We start from the raw sequence: 17,785 nt of genomic DNA, 5'->3' as shown, positions 1-17,785 counted from the left end.
GAATATGGATAATTTGGTTCTCAGTCTCTTCACTTGTAGTACTTAAACCAAGCAAGATCTCAAAGGATCTCTGGGATTTTTTATTTTTGCTTTTACTTTCTCTTTTCTGAGTGGATGTCTAAGACAAAAAGAGGAATCAGAGACCCTTTTCAGAAAGACAAATCATCAAAACCATTCCTTAGGCAAGTCCTTTGTGATTTACTTTTTTCAAATGACTTTCCCTATTCATATGTATTTATATTTCCCTTATAATTATAATTTAATATTTGTTGAATGACCTCAAGTGATAAGTAGTATGATATGTATTTCTGATTTTAGTCTATTAACATTTCCACAATGTACTTTAGAGATATTTAAGTGACTCCAGATGGCTTTTTCAACAGCTACAATAAAATCTTTTAGAACTTTAACTGTTATAGAATCATCCATATTTTATACCAGCTAAAAAAATAATAATGTACACTTACAGTTATACAGATTATAAAAGAGTGATTCCAAGCCCCTTCCCTTACTCACTCATGCCCTTCCTTGTTTTCCAACTTTATAACTGGAGTAGAAATATGAACTCCAAGTCCTTTGATTCAGACATGTCATCTAAATCAAATAAAGGTGTTCCTTGATTTAATAAGATATGCTTTTCCCTTGAATCCTAGATTGTTTCATGGATGTTGTGGTGGGATTTGATGTTTCAACTCAGCAGAAAGAGCAGACTTTGCTCGAAGGACAGCCTTGGATAGAAACCTACCTTCAAGACATCTTACATGCCATCAGCTCCCTCAATGGGGTAAGCTGTGAGGTGGGCACGGAGACTCAGGTTAGTGTGGCTTTCCAAGTGACAAATGCCATGGAAAAATATTCTCCCAAGTTTGAGATCTACAGTGAAAACATACTGAACAGCTTGAAGAATGTAACAGTTAAAGGACCATCTCTTCTCAACGCAAATCTCTTGAGTTCTCTATGGGGTGCATTTCAGAACAAATCGGCTGCTCGAGGAAAGGTAACAAGATTTTATTTTATTTGTTGGTCTGCAGTTGCAATGAACTCCTTTTATTCATTTTTCTTTTTTGGCTACTTTTGTAGGTGGTCCTTTTATTTTCAGATGGATTGGATGATGATATTGAAAAACTTGAACAAAAGTCTGATGAACTTAGAAAAGAAGGTACTGAGCACAGGGGAAGAGTGAGAAAGGCGTGCTTATTAACTTTGTAATCTCAAAACTCATCTCTGGCTCTTAAGTTTCCAGGCATTCAAATAATCCTGGATTTGACAATCTCGCTACTGCATATGCACTTGGCAGAGCAAATGACCTTTCAGAACATCTTGACATCTGCTTTTTTCCTCCTGCCCTATGTGTATGAAACAGCACTGACTACAAAGAAGCACGCTTTGTCTCGTTTTACTGTATTTCTTCCTCCTAACCTCTTCTGGAGAATATTCCTTTCTCCCTTGCTCCATGTTTTCTAATATTTGCTACTTCTTTAGCAGAAGTGTCAGCAAAAGTGAATTGTATATTTCTCCTTGACCAAGAAATGGGACAGTTGGAATTTTTTCTTCTAACACTCTTAACGTTTCCAGAGTTGCAAATGTTGGCATGTTTACTCATGTTTTGGGGCTTTTTCTAATCGATTCCTTCCTTCAGACCACAGATGAATCAACCATGGTGTTTATGAGTTTTTAAAGCTCTGGCACCAGGCTTTTGGCACCAATGGCCAGTCTGATTTACCATCAGTTCCTGTTAAAATATGGATCAGTAGAAGCAAAATGCATCCATGTGTTCTGTTTTGACCAGGAATAGATATACTCTCCTGTTAAGTGCGTGCTGTTGCTGCCCCACCCAGATCCCCTTTACTGGCAGATTCATTTACCTTCCAGCTGCTGTGAGTGTAGACTGCTAACAGCTCACTGCTATCTCCTCTGGAGAATTGCCCTTGGCCAGTGGGAGCCACCTCACCTGGAACGTCACTCTCCACCCACCCTTGGGCAACAGATAGAGTACAGAGTTGGGCTTTTGCCTCTAAATGACACCAGTGTTGTGGTGCAATTTATGCTCCAGTGATCTCTGCAATCAGGCTAAAGCTCCTTACCCTGCCCTATCCTGCTTCCCTCACGCCTTTCTTCTGAGAGCATTTCCTCTATAGGTTGTGTGCATCCAAATCCCTATCTCAGGCTTCTAGGGAGCCTGACTTAAGACATCCATCTCTCAGGTTAGCTAATAGAAGCTGACTAGACTTTGTCTTTTCTGTTTGGTTCTCTCTCCTTGATCTTAAACAAATTGCAAAGTTCTCTGAATTTATGGCTTGAAAGTAAGAGTTTTTATTTTACCCTTTATTTGCTAAAGCTACCTTCTCTTTATTCTCTTAAGTCTTGGCTTTTGTTCATGAGCTATAATAAATTTTTTTTTCTTTCTTTCTTTCTTTCTTTTTTTTATTTTATTTTATCATTACACATGTAAACATTTTTTTTTTCATAACAGATATTTTAATTAAGACCAAGAACAAGACCCTAGAGTGTTCAGTTTGGCTGGGTACTTTTGTTTGTTTAATTTTAGTTTTTCTTTTGTGGGGAAGAGGTATATCTCTTGCAGGCAACATTAGTTTTTTTCCAGGCAGTGCTTTGGAATACCCAGAATTCTAAGACCAATCCTCTTTCTTCCACCTCCCACTGAAAAATTAGTAAATTAGTATCAACTTCAGAAGCTAGATTTTGAATAATAGTCTCAGAAATTCAGAATCTTTGAATGGAAAAGATAAAGGAATGATGGCCATAATGTTCTTTGAAAAGTGTCAAATGGCTCTCATTAGGGCCAAGGAATTCCTCTAGCCCTGGCTTCCCATATTTATACATACATGATTTCACTTGATGCTAGGCTCTATGATCTGTTGACCTAAGAGAACCTCCTTAATTTGAGGCCAGGTATCTATACATTTAAATTATGCAATCACCACTGAAGAAGAGGAGACAAGGAGAAAAGGATCCTTGATGGTGGATGTGGCTTTATAATTTGTCTTTGTGCTTTGGGGTTTGATTAGTTTGTTAATATTTTTAAATCTAATACCCTAGAATCTACTCAGTGATTCTTTATTCTCCCAATTTTTAAAAATCTTTTCTTCCTTAGTTCATTTTTAGGAATTGAAGACATTGTATTTAAGATCATATGTATTAAGATCATTTATTGGATGAGTCTGAAAGGAGCAGGATTGTAGCCCACCATCCTCAGAAAAGCAGTTATAAATAGTTACATGCATAATTCCTGCAAGCCAACAATCCCCTGGTTCTCATAACTCTTAAATTTTTACATTTCCTGGAACTTGTAAGAAAGATCACATATGCAAGATTTTTTTTCCCCTTATAAATAGACCTATTAGCATGCCTTCTCTAATCACTAAACTCTAATGGATGTGCACAGCATTGCCTATCCCAGCCCACCCTACAACTTCTTTTCTCCCCCTCCTCATTCTCATTCCAATAGAGTGACCAGCTGTCCTGCTTTGCTTAGGGCAAGCCAAGGACTTTCAGCAGTAGAACCAGGAATGTCTCAGGCAAAGTGGGATGAGTTAGTCACTTATTCTCAGTGGTTCTTCCTTTATTCCACGTCAGCCAACCACTTTTTGTTTGCTTCTCCTAGAACTTGTCCAGTATGTCCCTGAAACTTTATTTTATTCATTTTCCTATTCATCTACTCCTCACGTCATTTAAAAACACACCATATCAACTTATATAAGAAGGCATTCTTGACTCTCAGCCAATCCTTGAACATTTCCTTATCTATTCTGGTCTATTGGTGCCCAAATCCATCCAAAGAATTCTCTGCCCATTCATAATAAAACAAGAAAACATATGCTAATTGAGTCAGGTTTTCAACAGGCTAACTTTATTCAATTTCTAGATAGCTCGTTATTCCGTGACTGTGTCCTAGTACATGTTGTTGTTTAAATGTCCTTTGAGTGTAGACTTTGGAATCAGGCTGTCTGGATGAAAACTTAAAAATACCACTTGACCCAGTCATTTAACCTCTCCAACTTTTCGTTTATCTATAAAATAGTGCTATAATCATATGTACCTATAGGATTATATTTGAATCTTACAAATAAGATAAGGTATGTAAAGCACTTAACCATCATCCAGGCACTTAGCAACAGCAGTGGGATCATTTATTTATAGTTATTATGGTTACCTCTTCACCATAATGATTACCAAGTTTATTACCATCATTTAATGTTCTTACTTAGCAAAATAAGTCATTAGCCAACCCTATGTTAGACCCTAAAAGTTTTCTTTGAAATAGTCTCGTATATAAAATCCCAAAGCCTATGAGCCACCACAGCTCTGGATGATTATGTCATTTGTTTTTAACTGCTTGACAAGAAATCTGTTACTGTCTTTTGCTATTTATAGTTCCAACTGATTATCGATTTCTTATCAGGTCATTTAGATCTGTGCTTATCAAACTTTAATGTGCATACAAATCACTTGGGAATTTTGTTAAAATGTATATTCTGACTTAGTAGGTGCGGGATGGGAACTCTGTGATTCTGTATTTTTTTATTAAAATTTTAAAATTTATTATTAGCATATTGTAAGTTCCCAAGTGATGGCAATGCTGCTGCTCTAAGGGTCCCCCGTTACCTTCATAAAAAATGTAGAACACTTCCTTTCTTGACATGTGAATCCCTCTGTACTTTAGCATGCTCTGTGGACCTTTTCTAACTCACTTTCTCACTCCAAATCTTCAGGGAATTGGAAGTTCCATTACAATTCCCCCGTCTCCAATTTAATTAGATTTGAAAAATGAATTCCTTTTGTGCTCTTATTATAGTCCTGTTACTTGTCAGTTTTACTTCATGTGGTTGGGAGGAGTGGATAATAAAATGCGTGTTCCTCTTGCAACTGTTTACTGAGAATAACAATTTAAATACATATGCAAAAAGATTAAAGTAACTAAATCCGCCTCACCTGGAGAACTGTAAACTGTGTTGACTAGGCCTGAATGCCCTCATCACTGTTGCTTTGGACGGAGTTGCCCATTCAGGCGACCTGGCTGATCTTCTTTACATTGAATTTGGGAGAGGATTTGAGTACAGGACACAGCTCAGTCTTGGCATGAGGGATCTTGGGAGCCGGTTGTCAAAGCATCTGGTAAGTTATTCCAGAAAAGGCTGGTGACTTTAACCTTTCAGTTACTTTGTGTATAGGTTTAATATTTATGCTGATGAGTTTGAACTAATTCTATTCATTTGGGAGTGAAGAAAGGCATTTCTGAATTAGTGAACAGCCCCAAAAAGAGAGCATTTGAAAGTAATGTAATATACAAATTAAGCATTCCTAATCCAAAAATCTGAAATGCTCTAAAATCCCAAATTTTGAGCACCAAAATGACACCACAGGTAGAAAATTCCACACCTCAGAAATACAAAAAGCCTGCTGTTGGTTTTTGTTGCTGTTGCTTAACAGCTGATAGGTATTCTGGTAATGCTACCGAACTATTTAGTTACCCTGAACACATTATATTTTTACTATATTCATGGTATGTCATATTTTTTACTGTTAAGTACTTAATGTGTGAACAAGTATGAGAAAATGATTGCTTATTGGTAGCATATAAATTAAGAGACAGGAATGATGGTGATGCCAAAAAAACCACAGATTGTCCATGTGGGTGGCTGAGATCATGACACTTTTGCTTTCTGATGGTTCAACTTTGTTTTATGCAAAAAATTATTTAAAATATTGCATAAAATTACCTTCAGTTTATACATATAAGGTGTATATGAAACATGCATCAATTTTGTGTTTAGATTCCCATCCTCAGTAGAAATCATTATGTATATGCTAATATTCCAAAATCCAAAAAAAGATCAAAATCTGAAACACTTCTGGTCTCGAGCATTTCAGATAACAGATACTCAATCTGTAGTAGAGATATTTTAAAGCATGTTTACTTTATATGGTTGGCAAAAGGAAGAGAAAGAGAAAGAAGGAGGAAAATAGAAGAATGAAATATTTCAATAGCACCTCCACTCCTGCCTAAATTAGAGTCAATGAATGAATGTAAGTGCCGTGTATGAATCGCACGTTCCCTCAGGCAGCCAGTTCTCACATCCCTTGCAGACCCTAAGCGCTGCAACTTGCCATACTGACTACAGTGCTAGTGGTTAAGCTGTATATTTTCCCTGCAACATGGCCCCTAAGTGAGAGCAAATTATATTTGGAATTCAACTGGAGAAAGATGCTTTATGAGGGACTGAAGGACTTTTGAGGGTTGTCTTGACTCTTCAACTTTTCACCTATGTTCTACTTTTAGAACATAACCCCTATAAAAGATTCATCTCAATCATATTTCTTTCAGAAACATACAAGAGTTTAACCTTGAGTGGTGAAGTGTTACCAAGATATTTGACACTATTTTTACTTTAATGAATGTCTAATAATTTGTAATTTGCTTATAATTTGGAAAATCTTTAATCAACATATGAGAACACTTCCCAATGAGGCACTAGCTCCTGCTATTTTCCACCTGTAGAATTTATATGTAATTATTTAAATGCAGTTTGTTCAGTGTAGTAATTGTGTAAAAATAACTTCGTAAAAAATATGAAAGTTTTGTTGGAATTCTTTTCCTACATGAAAAGACAGTGCTTATTTTACAAAATGCACTTTTTCTGTCTACTTATCATTGAAATCTGGATTGGTAATTCATGAAGGGAGGAAGTTATTCCTCAAAACAAGCTTGTCAGTTTTTAGACATCACATAAATACAACACTACAAAAGAAAAACTAACTCAATTTTAGAAATAGATCAATTTTAATATTAATGGTAATAGATTTGATGTTGTAGGATTTGGGGGATCCAAAGAAAATTGATATTATCTAATATGAAATCACAGAATCCATTTTGTTTGGTTTCACATATTTTGAGTTTTATTGCTGTTCTTGCAATTTTCAGGAAAAAAAAAGTGGTAGAATTTTAAAATGTCAGAAGAGGAACATTATATAATAGGAAACAACCAAAGGGAGAATATCACTAAATGGTTATAACAAAAGATTTTCATCTTTAATTGCATTAGAAATTTAATGGGAAATTTCAAAGTACAAGGATTGATTCTACCCCACTAAAGTGAAGCATGACACATTTACTGCAAACAGAAATTTCCTAAAAATAAATCTATTTGGTTAATTGTAAAAATGCAGTGCAATATGTCAGCTACTTAGGGAATGACTAAATAAGTTGAGGATAAATTCACTCACATTTTAAAATATATAATATGGGGTGATTTTTTTTTGCCAAAGTATAAAGAGAAATATTCTCCCCATGCCCCCACCCTCTACAGCAAGTGCTTCCAAAATGTTGGACATGTAATTGGTTTTTCTGAAATCCTATCAAAAGTGTCTGGAAGTGTTTACCATTGGACACTTTCTAAATCCTCTAGCATACTAAGATTTTACAAAATGAGGAAAAGAGAAAACAGCATGCATTTGTTTGATTGAACAAGGCATTGGGATCGGAATTATGAAGGGTAATCAAAAACAGCATGGTCAATGCTAGGGTCGGGTAGGGCAGGTAATGACACTACTAAATTAGCATGAAATGAGTTGACCCGTGACTAAACTGATACCATTTTGAGAACACAAAAACGTTTTTGAGTTGATATGATAGGGAGTTCCTCAAATCGTGGAGAATGCAGATCACAGAAGGAAAAATGGGAGCAAGAGAATGTCTCACAAATTCTCCCTAGAACACAGTCATTTTAATGGTGAATAGGCTTCTGAAACTGTGGTAGAAGTCTGGAGCACACCAGTAAGCTTGTGTATGTGATCTGGGAAGCAATGTCACCAACTGTAATGTATTTCCCACCCTCCTCCAAGGTCAATGTTGCTGAAAGGACATGCTGCTGCTTGTTCTGCAAGTGCATTGGAGAAGATGGCACAATAGGAGATCCTGGGCCACAGGGGAAAAAGGTGATTTTAGTTCAAATTTATGGTTCACTTTATTTGAATTGTTGTATGTCTTTCAGACATGGGTCTAAGTAGAAATACGGGGTGATTTTAATTCTAGATAGAGCCTCTAAGGTAATTGTTTATTTCTATCCTCCTCTTTTTAAATGTCAAATTAGATAGTCATGGATTTTCACTGGCTTTCTAAATTGGAGTCTTTTTAAAAATGTTTGTATAGAAGTCTCAGGAGAAACAACTGTCAATATCCTTGGTTACTCAGTGCTCTATTGATAATGATAATGACGCAGAAGAATCAGCTATGATCTCCGTGTTAAATAATGAAAACCTCCTCAATACCAATAACTCATTGCACTTTCCATTTGTAATGAAATGGAGTCATTAAAATCAAGTAGAACTTATTTTGTGCAGTGTGCTGAAAATCAGGCTAGATCAGATCACTGATCTGATCACAGCAAAAGATGTTGAGATATTTCATTCGTCTTTAACCAGGCCAAAATGTTGTCACAGATGTATACTCAAAAAACCAACCAGACAAAAAACGCCAATTATTTTTAAAAAATAGCAACCAACAACATCGATTCATATATTTCCTAACCAAAAACAGTTCATGTACCCTTATGTAAAAATATTATTTTGCACTCTAAGAAATGTTCAAATGAGTATGAACACACTATGGATATGTTCAATAATGATTTCAATTTGACTTTTTACATGTGTGTTTGATTTTTGAATAATTTATGGATAGCACTATAACTCCCAAATCACCAGGGTTGTTTATTTCCTGAATGCTTTAACTTCATGTAAAGAGATGGTGGGATATTTTTTTTATTAAACAAGGCTCAGAAAGGATGGAAACAAACATGTGTGGTCTATTTTCCTATGTGCAGCATAAATCCTAGAAAAGTTTTTTTTTTTTTTTAATGAAAAGGGGAAAATTCTAATCTGTCAGGGGAAAATATAGCTGTGTTGCTTGAATGTTTGTCTGGAAGGAAACTCCAGCACTGTATATAAACCCAGAGATAGTTACGGACAATATTGTAATTGTCTCGCACACATGTAAAAACACACTCTCCAGTTATCTGGAAACAAGTCTCAAAATTCCATTTCTTTTTATGTGTAAATGTAGCCTAAGTTGGGGAGGAAGGACTACTTTTTTTCAAATTCTTACTATTCTACAGGAAGTAAAACTGTAAAGTTGAAAAATTTTGCTTGGTTACCTCTGGTTTTGGGTCTATGGGCTGCTAATGTTTTCTCCCTTTTCTTATTTGCAGGGAACTCTAGGTTTTAAAGGCAGCAGCGGATACCAGGGAGAGGAGGGTGCTGCTGTAAGTCAAAGCTTTTTTCACCTCCTTTTATGCCTAAGAAAACATTTGTGATATAAAATCTTTGAGTTGATTCGGAAGAAAGTGAGAAAGGTCAGATTTTAAGAATTCACATGCAGAATCTCAGGTCTGTCCTAATCCTCACTATGCTTTACTCCTGGTGATCATCTGTGGTTTATTAACCTACTGTCTCCTCTCTGACTACCCATCAACGCTGCACAATGAACTCAATGCCAAAGTTATCTTCTTCACCAGGGGAGTAGAATCTCTGTCATTTGCCCCTTCATGGAGTATTTTGCAAAGGCACACTGACTCGCCACATTATTTATGGAAGACCTCACTCTTTCCATCCATCCATCCATCCTTCTGTCCTTCCTTCCATCAATCCATCCATCCATCCACCCATACATTCGTTTAACAATTATACATTAAACATCTCACCATTCACCACATTATTCATCAACGACCTCACTCATTAATGCACTCATTTATTTGTTCATTTAACAAATATATATTAAGTATCTTATCACGTGCCAGGCTCAGTGAAATGCCCTAGAAATACAAAAAATAAATAAAAGGAAAAATATGGCTTCAGCCTCAATAAACTTCCAGACTAGTGAGAAGGCAAATGAGACAACAGTTGTTACAGTTGTACATGAGGCTACACTGGAAGAATAAAGAGGTACAAAGGGGTGTGGCAGAACCCATAACTGACAGCCGCAGGTGCAGCCTTCGTGGGAGGTGGGGCTTGAGAAAGGAAGGCTGGAAACAAGGAATATCGCTTGGGCAGACATGTGAAGGATCAGTAGGAACTTCTAGGCAGTTTGTGAGGTTAAAATGTTCTACTGCAGAGGGAACAGTGAGTTCAAGGACATGTAACCAAGTTAGAGAACTGTATGTTTGCACATAGTCAACATGGCTAGAACCCAGGGCACTGTGGGAGGAGGTTATATATAGCGAGCAAGACCTGGGTTACTGGGAGTCATGAATACCCTGCAGAAGACTTGGATTATTTCTTCTAGTTGATGGGAAGTCACTGAATGGTGTCAAGCACAGGAGTAGAAATGATGGGGGTGTTTAGAAAGTGCGCTCAGGCAACATTCTGGATGATGATAAGGCAGGGGTTACAGGTAAAAGTCTTGCAGTGGTAGATGCAGGACAAAGAAGTCCTAATCTTGGCTTGGGACAGTATGAATAGCTGTGTAAGGAGGTTGCAAGGACATAACTTGGTGACCTCTTGGGGAGAGAAAAGCTCCACCCAGGCAGTATGCACATGGGATCCAAGGCGAAGGGCTGTCATCAGAGTAGCTCTGAGTTACTTCCACTCTTAGCTTGTATAAGCATGAATTCCAGATTGTAAACCATGAGCAGTTACAGATTTTTTTTCCAACAAAAAACTTGTCAAGTTTCCAAGACCGATCCTAGATTACAATAGAAAAGACTCATCTGGATATATGCTCCTTCTCAGGGAGAAAGAGGAGACCCTGGACCAGTGGGAGAGCAAGGCACTAAGGGCTGCAATGGTGCCAAAGGCCCGAAGGTAAGGGCTGCACGAGACATTGTGGAGTCTTCCCAACACTCACTCCATTTTCCTACACTGACTGCTACTGTGCTTTCTATTTTCAGGGAAGCAGGGGATTGAATGGACAAGAGGTATGGTTACCAGGCACATGCGTTTATCTACTACCCATCTGGTATCTAGAAATATTTTTATTTTTGAGTTTTTTTAAGTAGATTATACAACTGAAGTTTTTGTTGACCTTCCTTTTTTATTGCCAGCTATTTCATTTTGTTTATTCCTGTCTTTTATTGTAGGTAATGTATATTATTTGTTAATAATTTCTATTACTGAATAATCTTTGATATTACCCAGGCCCAGCCTACTACAGAGGCTGTATGTGAAATTCAAAATTAGACTGTTTTTGTTTGGTGTCTGACTTCTTTTCACACAGATGTGATGCACTCTATTCGAATCCCATCTGTCTTTTCAGGGAGAAGTTGGGGAAAGTGGAATCGATGGATTAAATGGAGAACAGGTAGAGCTTTCTCCTTATGCTATAGAGACATTTCTGAACTATTTCCCATTAAGAAAATAGGAATTTGAATTTTTCCCTCTATTTATTTATTTATTTTTTAGGGTGGCAATGGTCTTCCTGGAAGAAAAGGAGAAAAGGGTGATGAAGGATCCCAGGTAGGGATTTAATAAAGGAACAACATAAAAACTGTACTGGGAACTAAAGGTGTGATTAATGGAGCAGGACAGCCACCATAGCTATATCAATCACCTCCTGCCACAGAGCTGTTTTGTGACAGTCATGAAACCTCAATCACATACATCAGTAAACATTTAAGTCGTATGTGTCTGAGGGGTTTAGCTGATCTAGGCTGGTCGTGGCTGACCTTGGCTGCTGTATTTGTAGGTTGGCTGGAGGCTGTGTTCTACCTGTCTCTTATCCTCCTGGAACCAGCAGCTGGCCTGGCCATGGTGGCCAGCACCTTTTCATGGCTATAGCAGAAGCACAAGGGAGCAAGGAGAAACATTCAAGGCCTCTTGAGGCCTAGGCTTGGAACTCTCACAGTGACATTTCCATCTCTTTCTGTGGCCAAGTCAAGTCATACAGCCAAACTCAGGGGAAGGGAATCTTCTCACAGTTGGAAGTCACTGCAGAGTTGCATGGCAAGGGACATAGATACAGGGAAGCGTGAGAAATTGGAGCCATTAGTGAAAAGCAGCTAGCACACTGAGAACAGAAGTAAGGTCTGCTGTGCGAGGCTCACGTTCAAGGGGGCGTGCCACCCATTCTCATCGAGAACAGACGCCAACAGCAGCTGTGCTTCCTCCAGCTACTTTGTCTTTAGAGTGTGAACAGCTGAGTAAGAAATGCACTTTCTAGCTGATGCAACCATCCTGGGCAAATTGCATAATCTTCCTGAATCTCAGCTGCCTCATTAAGAGAAAGGTAATAGAACCTGGTTCATAGAATAATTGTAAAAACTGAACAAGATGACAAAAGTGTCTGAAACAGAGTTTACCACTGTGGCAAATAATTGAGTTTGGTACTAAATTATGTATATGACGCCTGAAACTATTTTCTCTTGTTGTTCCTCTTTCCAGTTTAAAAACAACCTTAGAAAAATATTTAATTATTCAAACCAGGGAGAAAATAAGCTCTTTGATTGTTTTTATTAATTTTATTAAAAAGTATTTTCTTATTCTTATTCTAATTCGTATTAACTTTAGGGAAGCCCAGGAAAGAGAGGGACTTCTGGTGACCATGGAGCCAAGGGCCTGCGAGGAGATCCTGTGAGTGCCTGGGCCACATGGGCTGTGAGCTAGAGTTAGGCTGGTGTTTCCATTTTCAGGTCCTACAGTAGCTAATTCTGAGATTGAAACATCACAGGCTCAATTGTTGCACAGTTTTAAAAGCAGATACCTTGTGCTAGATCCTCATCATACACTGAACGGGAGTATGGGCAGTGAGAAACCCTTGCACATCATTTGCAAATGCATAAGGGTACTTCAAAAAGTTTGTGGGAAAATAGAATTAAAAGGTAATACAATCTTTCCGTGAACTTTTTGAAGTACCCTCATACTTTTTGAGAGTACGCATTCAGAATTGTTCTGTGCTTCAGAGCTATGAAGGAATTCCAGTCCATCCGTTATCTTCCTTCTGGTACCTTAAAATATGGACAGAATGGAATAAATAAGGTCATCTTTTCTATTTTCCAAGAGTCTTTCTCAATTATGAATATGAGCCTCGTTTTCCTGAATCCAAGCCTGCTCAGATTACATTAGGCAAAATGTTTTACACAAAAGTGTGCACTCTTATGGGGACACAGCCCAGTTGAGTAATGACCCACACCAAAAAAGACACACCAATACCGGGAATATTCCAGCCCAATGGAATATGGGTACTATAGGATTTCCATCAGCATGCCCACACTTGAGTAAGTCTTCAAAATTTTAATGAATTAGGACTTAGGTTCTTTAAAACATTTATTGAACTTTTTGTTGAACTATAACATACGTCAGAAAAGTACACAGCTCTGAACACTCAGCTTGACAAATGTGAATACACCTCTGTAGTCACTACTCAGGTAAAGCATTAAAACATTACCAGCATCTCAGAAGCCCCCCTCACGCCCACTTCAGTCACTACCCACCTTCTCCAAGATGATCACTCTCCTAGTACCGTAAGTGACTTTTCCCTGTTCTTGAACGTTATATAAATGGAATCATGGAACATGTGCTCTTCCGCTTCTGACTTCTTTCATTCAACTTTATTCCTGTGAGACTCATGCATGCTGTCGTTTATAACTAGTTCGTTCAAGCTTATTGCTGTATAATATTCCACTGTGTGAACATACCATGACTTATTTATCCATCCTGTTATTGGTAGATGTTTGGGTTCTTCACAATTGTTGCTACTATTAATGGTGCTGCTATGCATATTCTTGTGCATGTCTTTTGGTGTACTTTTGTGCACATTTCTATTGGGTGTGTACTTTAGAAGTAGAATTTCTTTATCAGGACATGTATGCCTATATCACCTTAAGTCTCTACAACCACATAGTTTTCAAAAAGTTTGTACTGATTTATACTTTCACTAGCAATGTACGAGAGCTGTTACTATACACCATTCAGAATGACTAAAATTTATAAAAACTGACAATACCAAGTGCAGATAAGGATGTGGGACAACTGGGAATCTCATGGGGTTTTGTCTTTAACACTTCCTCCTCCAGTGTGCACTATGTTGACCAAAGAAGGCATTTGGTGCAATACTTAATGACAAATGTAAATGTTAGGTGTGCATTGAAGATAACTTTATTTAAAGAGCAGAGGAATTTACACTTGAAAGCAACATTGTTTACTAAATGACATCTTCTGATAATAGTCTGGTGACCTGAGAGTTTCAAACAACTTTAAAATATCTAATCTAGAACCCAGAAACTATCCACAAATAAGGGTAATTAAGAAATAGTACTTCAAATACAAAGGCATTTCAGTCATCTATACATATGATGACCAAAAATTCATTTTGGGTACTGCTACACAATTTCCATTGACTTTGCTTCAAATTTCCCCTAAATTGCCTGTTATAGACTATGTGATTATGTAACGTTTTTTAAAAGCCTGAATAATGTAAAAACTTTTTATTTTTAAAGAAATGTTCTAGGACTTCAAGATAACCAGAAATTTAACCCACTAGAGCTTCTCTGTGAGGTTCTGTTTGTCACTGCACTAACTTATATGATTTTTCAATATATAACAATTCGTCCAGTTGGGAATATACATCTCAACTCGAAGGCAATTCCCTGTGCTTTTATACTTGTGGTTTTAATCAGTTACCATTTCAGGAAAAAATTGGGAGAGCAAGATTTACATAATAAATAGAACACACACATGATCAGATTATTCCTAGGAATGCATGTAAAGGGCACAAATTTCTAAGAATCTAAACTTATTCAGATAGAATTTCTGATCACATGAAAGCTCATTTAGCTTTTTGGAATTTCTCATTTTGGCTGGAATTTTTTTTTTTTAATATCATATAAAGTTGGGGGAAAACTGAGCTAAATCATTTGTCAGATCTACAGAGGCTAGTGAGGTTCATCATTCAATAACATATCTTTATTAGAAGTCCATGTTTAATTATAAATTTGTGTTAGATGATGAGCCTTTGTGCAGTTGCATAGACCTAGGAAGACTAGACCAGCTCATATTCACATTGAGCCAATGTGAATGTCATTATCTACATGTCATTTGAGTTGTTCTGTTCTGCAAAATGTGCTGATGTATGATTCTTTTTTATGTTATCTCTTCAGTCAAATAGTTTAGAGTCGAAATACAATAAGGGGCTTATACATCCAGCGGAATAAAATTCTAAACTTTACATTATTTTTTCTTTTGTTTCTCGCCCTTTTCCACCGAAATACAATTTTCTAATATTGTAATTTAGGTATAACCTCCTTGGAGAACTAATGAGACAACTATTTAAACTTAAGGGGGAGAAATAAAATGTATAAAATCATCTTTGATTTTGGTAGGGTGGAGGAAAGAAATCATTTTTCACACACATTAAGTAATATCAATCATGTAAAATATATTCCAAGACCATCTTTTTCACCCGATTGGCCTGTAAGCTCAGTAAGTGCAAAAAATATCTGTTTAAAAAGCTTACTAAGACTCTGACACAATGACATGTCCCTGTCGGTGATTGCAAATTACTTATTGATTGATTGAAAGTAATCTGTGCTTCCATCAGCCCAACAGCCGGCAGCTGTCATGCAGCTGGACTGGGTAATTGTTGTCCCCTCTCAATTTATTGGAGCATTGACGGAATTGACTGGCTCAACTGATTGTCTCAGTACCCTGGAGACACGGCTCTGTTTGGTTATAAGGCTTTCAGTGTGTCCTGCTAAGGATAATATCACACAATGTGTGCCTGTTTTCGAGGAGTTCCTGCTAGAACGTTTGCATGAATATTGGGGAAACTCAAGATCCCAGGAGTTCCTGAAAACTGGGAATGTAGGACTGGGCTTATAGGAGCAGCATATGGAGGCAGCCAGGTGTCCAGGAGGAGAAAGGGGGGAGCAGATGACAGGTGTCATTCTCAGCGTCACTTAGTGTGCTTACGTTACTGTGGTGGAACCCGTTACAAATGTTTGCCTTCCCTCAAGGGTGGGGAGAGGAAAATCTACCAACTCCCAAGTACAACTTGGCCTAGGTCCCAAGAAGAAATGGCAAAAGAAGGAAAGAGAAGGGGTGGCAATAGCAAGAAGGGTACCTCCAGATCCGGGATGAGCGTTGTCATACGCACAGGTCACGTCACCCTTGCTTCCCTTGGCTGTGCCTTCTGTGGGGAGCTCTTGCTTTCTTCCTATGCACCTGCCTTGGATCCCCATTCTCCTTTGGACAATGCCAAGCTTAGGAGAGGAAAAACACTTGTAAGCCATTTGTGATTTTAACCAATTTCTGCTTTCAAATGGGTTGGGCTTCTCTTACCAACTTTTTGAGGGATAGCTGAATATGTTATACATAAGTTACATTTCTAAGGAGAAGTGTTCAAAACCTATTAATTTTTCTCTTTATTTTCTATTTTTTAGGGAGTTCCTGGAATTGACAGTAGTATAGAAGGACCCGAGGGCTTGAAAGGAGAACGTGGAAGACAAGTAATTATGTGGGCATTTGAGAGTAAACGTGTAAAATGACAATGTGACAGCTGAAAGGCCCAAGTTCTTAGCGATACAATATGAAGTGCCTGAGACAGGATTTAGAGTCAGAGTGTACATACTTGGTACAGAAAAACCTACTGTTAGAAGAAAAAAAAAAAAAAAAAAGATCTTTTATTCCTGCTTATCTGATGCTCTGGGATCCAAGAAACAATTTCTCCTTGATCCTCTAAATTTGGGGTGATTGTTCACCAAGCCATACCCTTGAGGTCTTACTCATGAGTACAAACATCTCAAGTCTTATTTAAATTTAGGGCTAGCCTATAGAAAGATAGGGCTGCAATTGTGCTTGCAAAAGGGTTGTTGGCCTTTCCAGTATCCAGAAGACATATACCCTAGAATATATTATGTTATTAATAGTACATGATGAAAAGAACAAGATCTGGTAGATCTACATGGCCCACATCCTCAAGGCAAGTCTCTTGGGATTAATCTCATAAAATTTCACATCTCAATTTGTTCATCCTAACCTGTTTTTAAGGATTTAAAAAAATAGTTATCTGCGAAATGCATGACTGTGGATCTTCTTGATGAGAACGTTCCCTTGGTGACTCCACCTAGGGAAGAAGGTAGATATGGCGGGAAGAACTTTGCTTTGGAGACAGGTCTAGGAACTGTCTCAAGCTCTGTCCCTTAGAAGCTCTGTGGCCTTGGGCCACATTCTGTAAATCTCAATTTTCTCATCTGCAAAATAGGGGGAATAGACTACTTTTAAAGATTTGGTGGGAAATTAAAGACTGAGCCTGTGACATCATAACCTTCAGTAAATGTTCTCTGCCACTGTTAGTAAGTGGTAAATGTAAGTCTCATAGGAGACTCATAAATTATTCTATACTTTTGTGTGTTGGGAGAACTGTGAATATTATGAGATTTTATTTACAGTAGGCTATTAATCAGCACAGGTTAGCCAAACAGAACAAGAAATCCAAAAGGAGAAATCCAAAACAGTAGTAGTCCTACCCGACATACAGCGTGCTTCAGTTATTCATGCTGTAGCAACACACTGGGGATAGTTTGATTTGAACACTCTGTGATATGTGTCCCAAACACAGGCGAAACAGTGGTAATGAGCAAATGAAACTGTCATTAGCATTTCGTCCTGCCATTCATCATTACTCACGTAGAGACCAATCATTTGTGACCAGTGAGAGTTAATGCCACATTCCAAAGGGAAGGTCACTGTCACTGGTAGCAATCCATCTATCCTCCCTGGAACGCAAGCTGAGGTTAAGGAGAGGCTGTGTCAGTGCTGTGTGATTACCATCGCACATCTG

At 37.7% G+C, this 17,785-nt stretch overlaps 1 protein-coding gene across 1 annotated transcript in view; it reads left to right on the top strand.

The window, feature by feature from the left end:
* LOC134390413 (collagen alpha-6(VI) chain) overlaps positions 1–17,785 on the top strand; it is a 105,973-nt gene that overhangs the window by 20,512 nt on the left and 67,676 nt on the right. The window contains exons 8-18 of the mRNA XM_063113729.1: positions 654–997; positions 1,081–1,159; positions 4,982–5,136; positions 7,864–7,956; positions 9,225–9,278; positions 10,744–10,815; positions 10,902–10,928; positions 11,267–11,311; positions 11,413–11,466; positions 12,517–12,579; positions 16,386–16,451. Of these exons, the coding sequence (XP_062969799.1) occupies positions 654–997; positions 1,081–1,159; positions 4,982–5,136; positions 7,864–7,956; positions 9,225–9,278; positions 10,744–10,815; positions 10,902–10,928; positions 11,267–11,311; positions 11,413–11,466; positions 12,517–12,579; positions 16,386–16,451 (1,052 nt within the window). The remainder of the gene's footprint in view (positions 1–653; positions 998–1,080; positions 1,160–4,981; positions 5,137–7,863; positions 7,957–9,224; positions 9,279–10,743; positions 10,816–10,901; positions 10,929–11,266; positions 11,312–11,412; positions 11,467–12,516; positions 12,580–16,385; positions 16,452–17,785) is intronic.

The sequence above is a fragment of the Cynocephalus volans genome, chromosome 11, assembly GCF_027409185.1.
Source record: "Cynocephalus volans isolate mCynVol1 chromosome 11, mCynVol1.pri, whole genome shotgun sequence".
Lineage (NCBI taxonomy): Eukaryota > Metazoa > Chordata > Mammalia > Dermoptera > Cynocephalidae > Cynocephalus > Cynocephalus volans.
The sequence above is the reverse complement of the archived record's forward strand: the minus strand, read 5'-3'. Positions and strand labels throughout refer to the sequence as shown.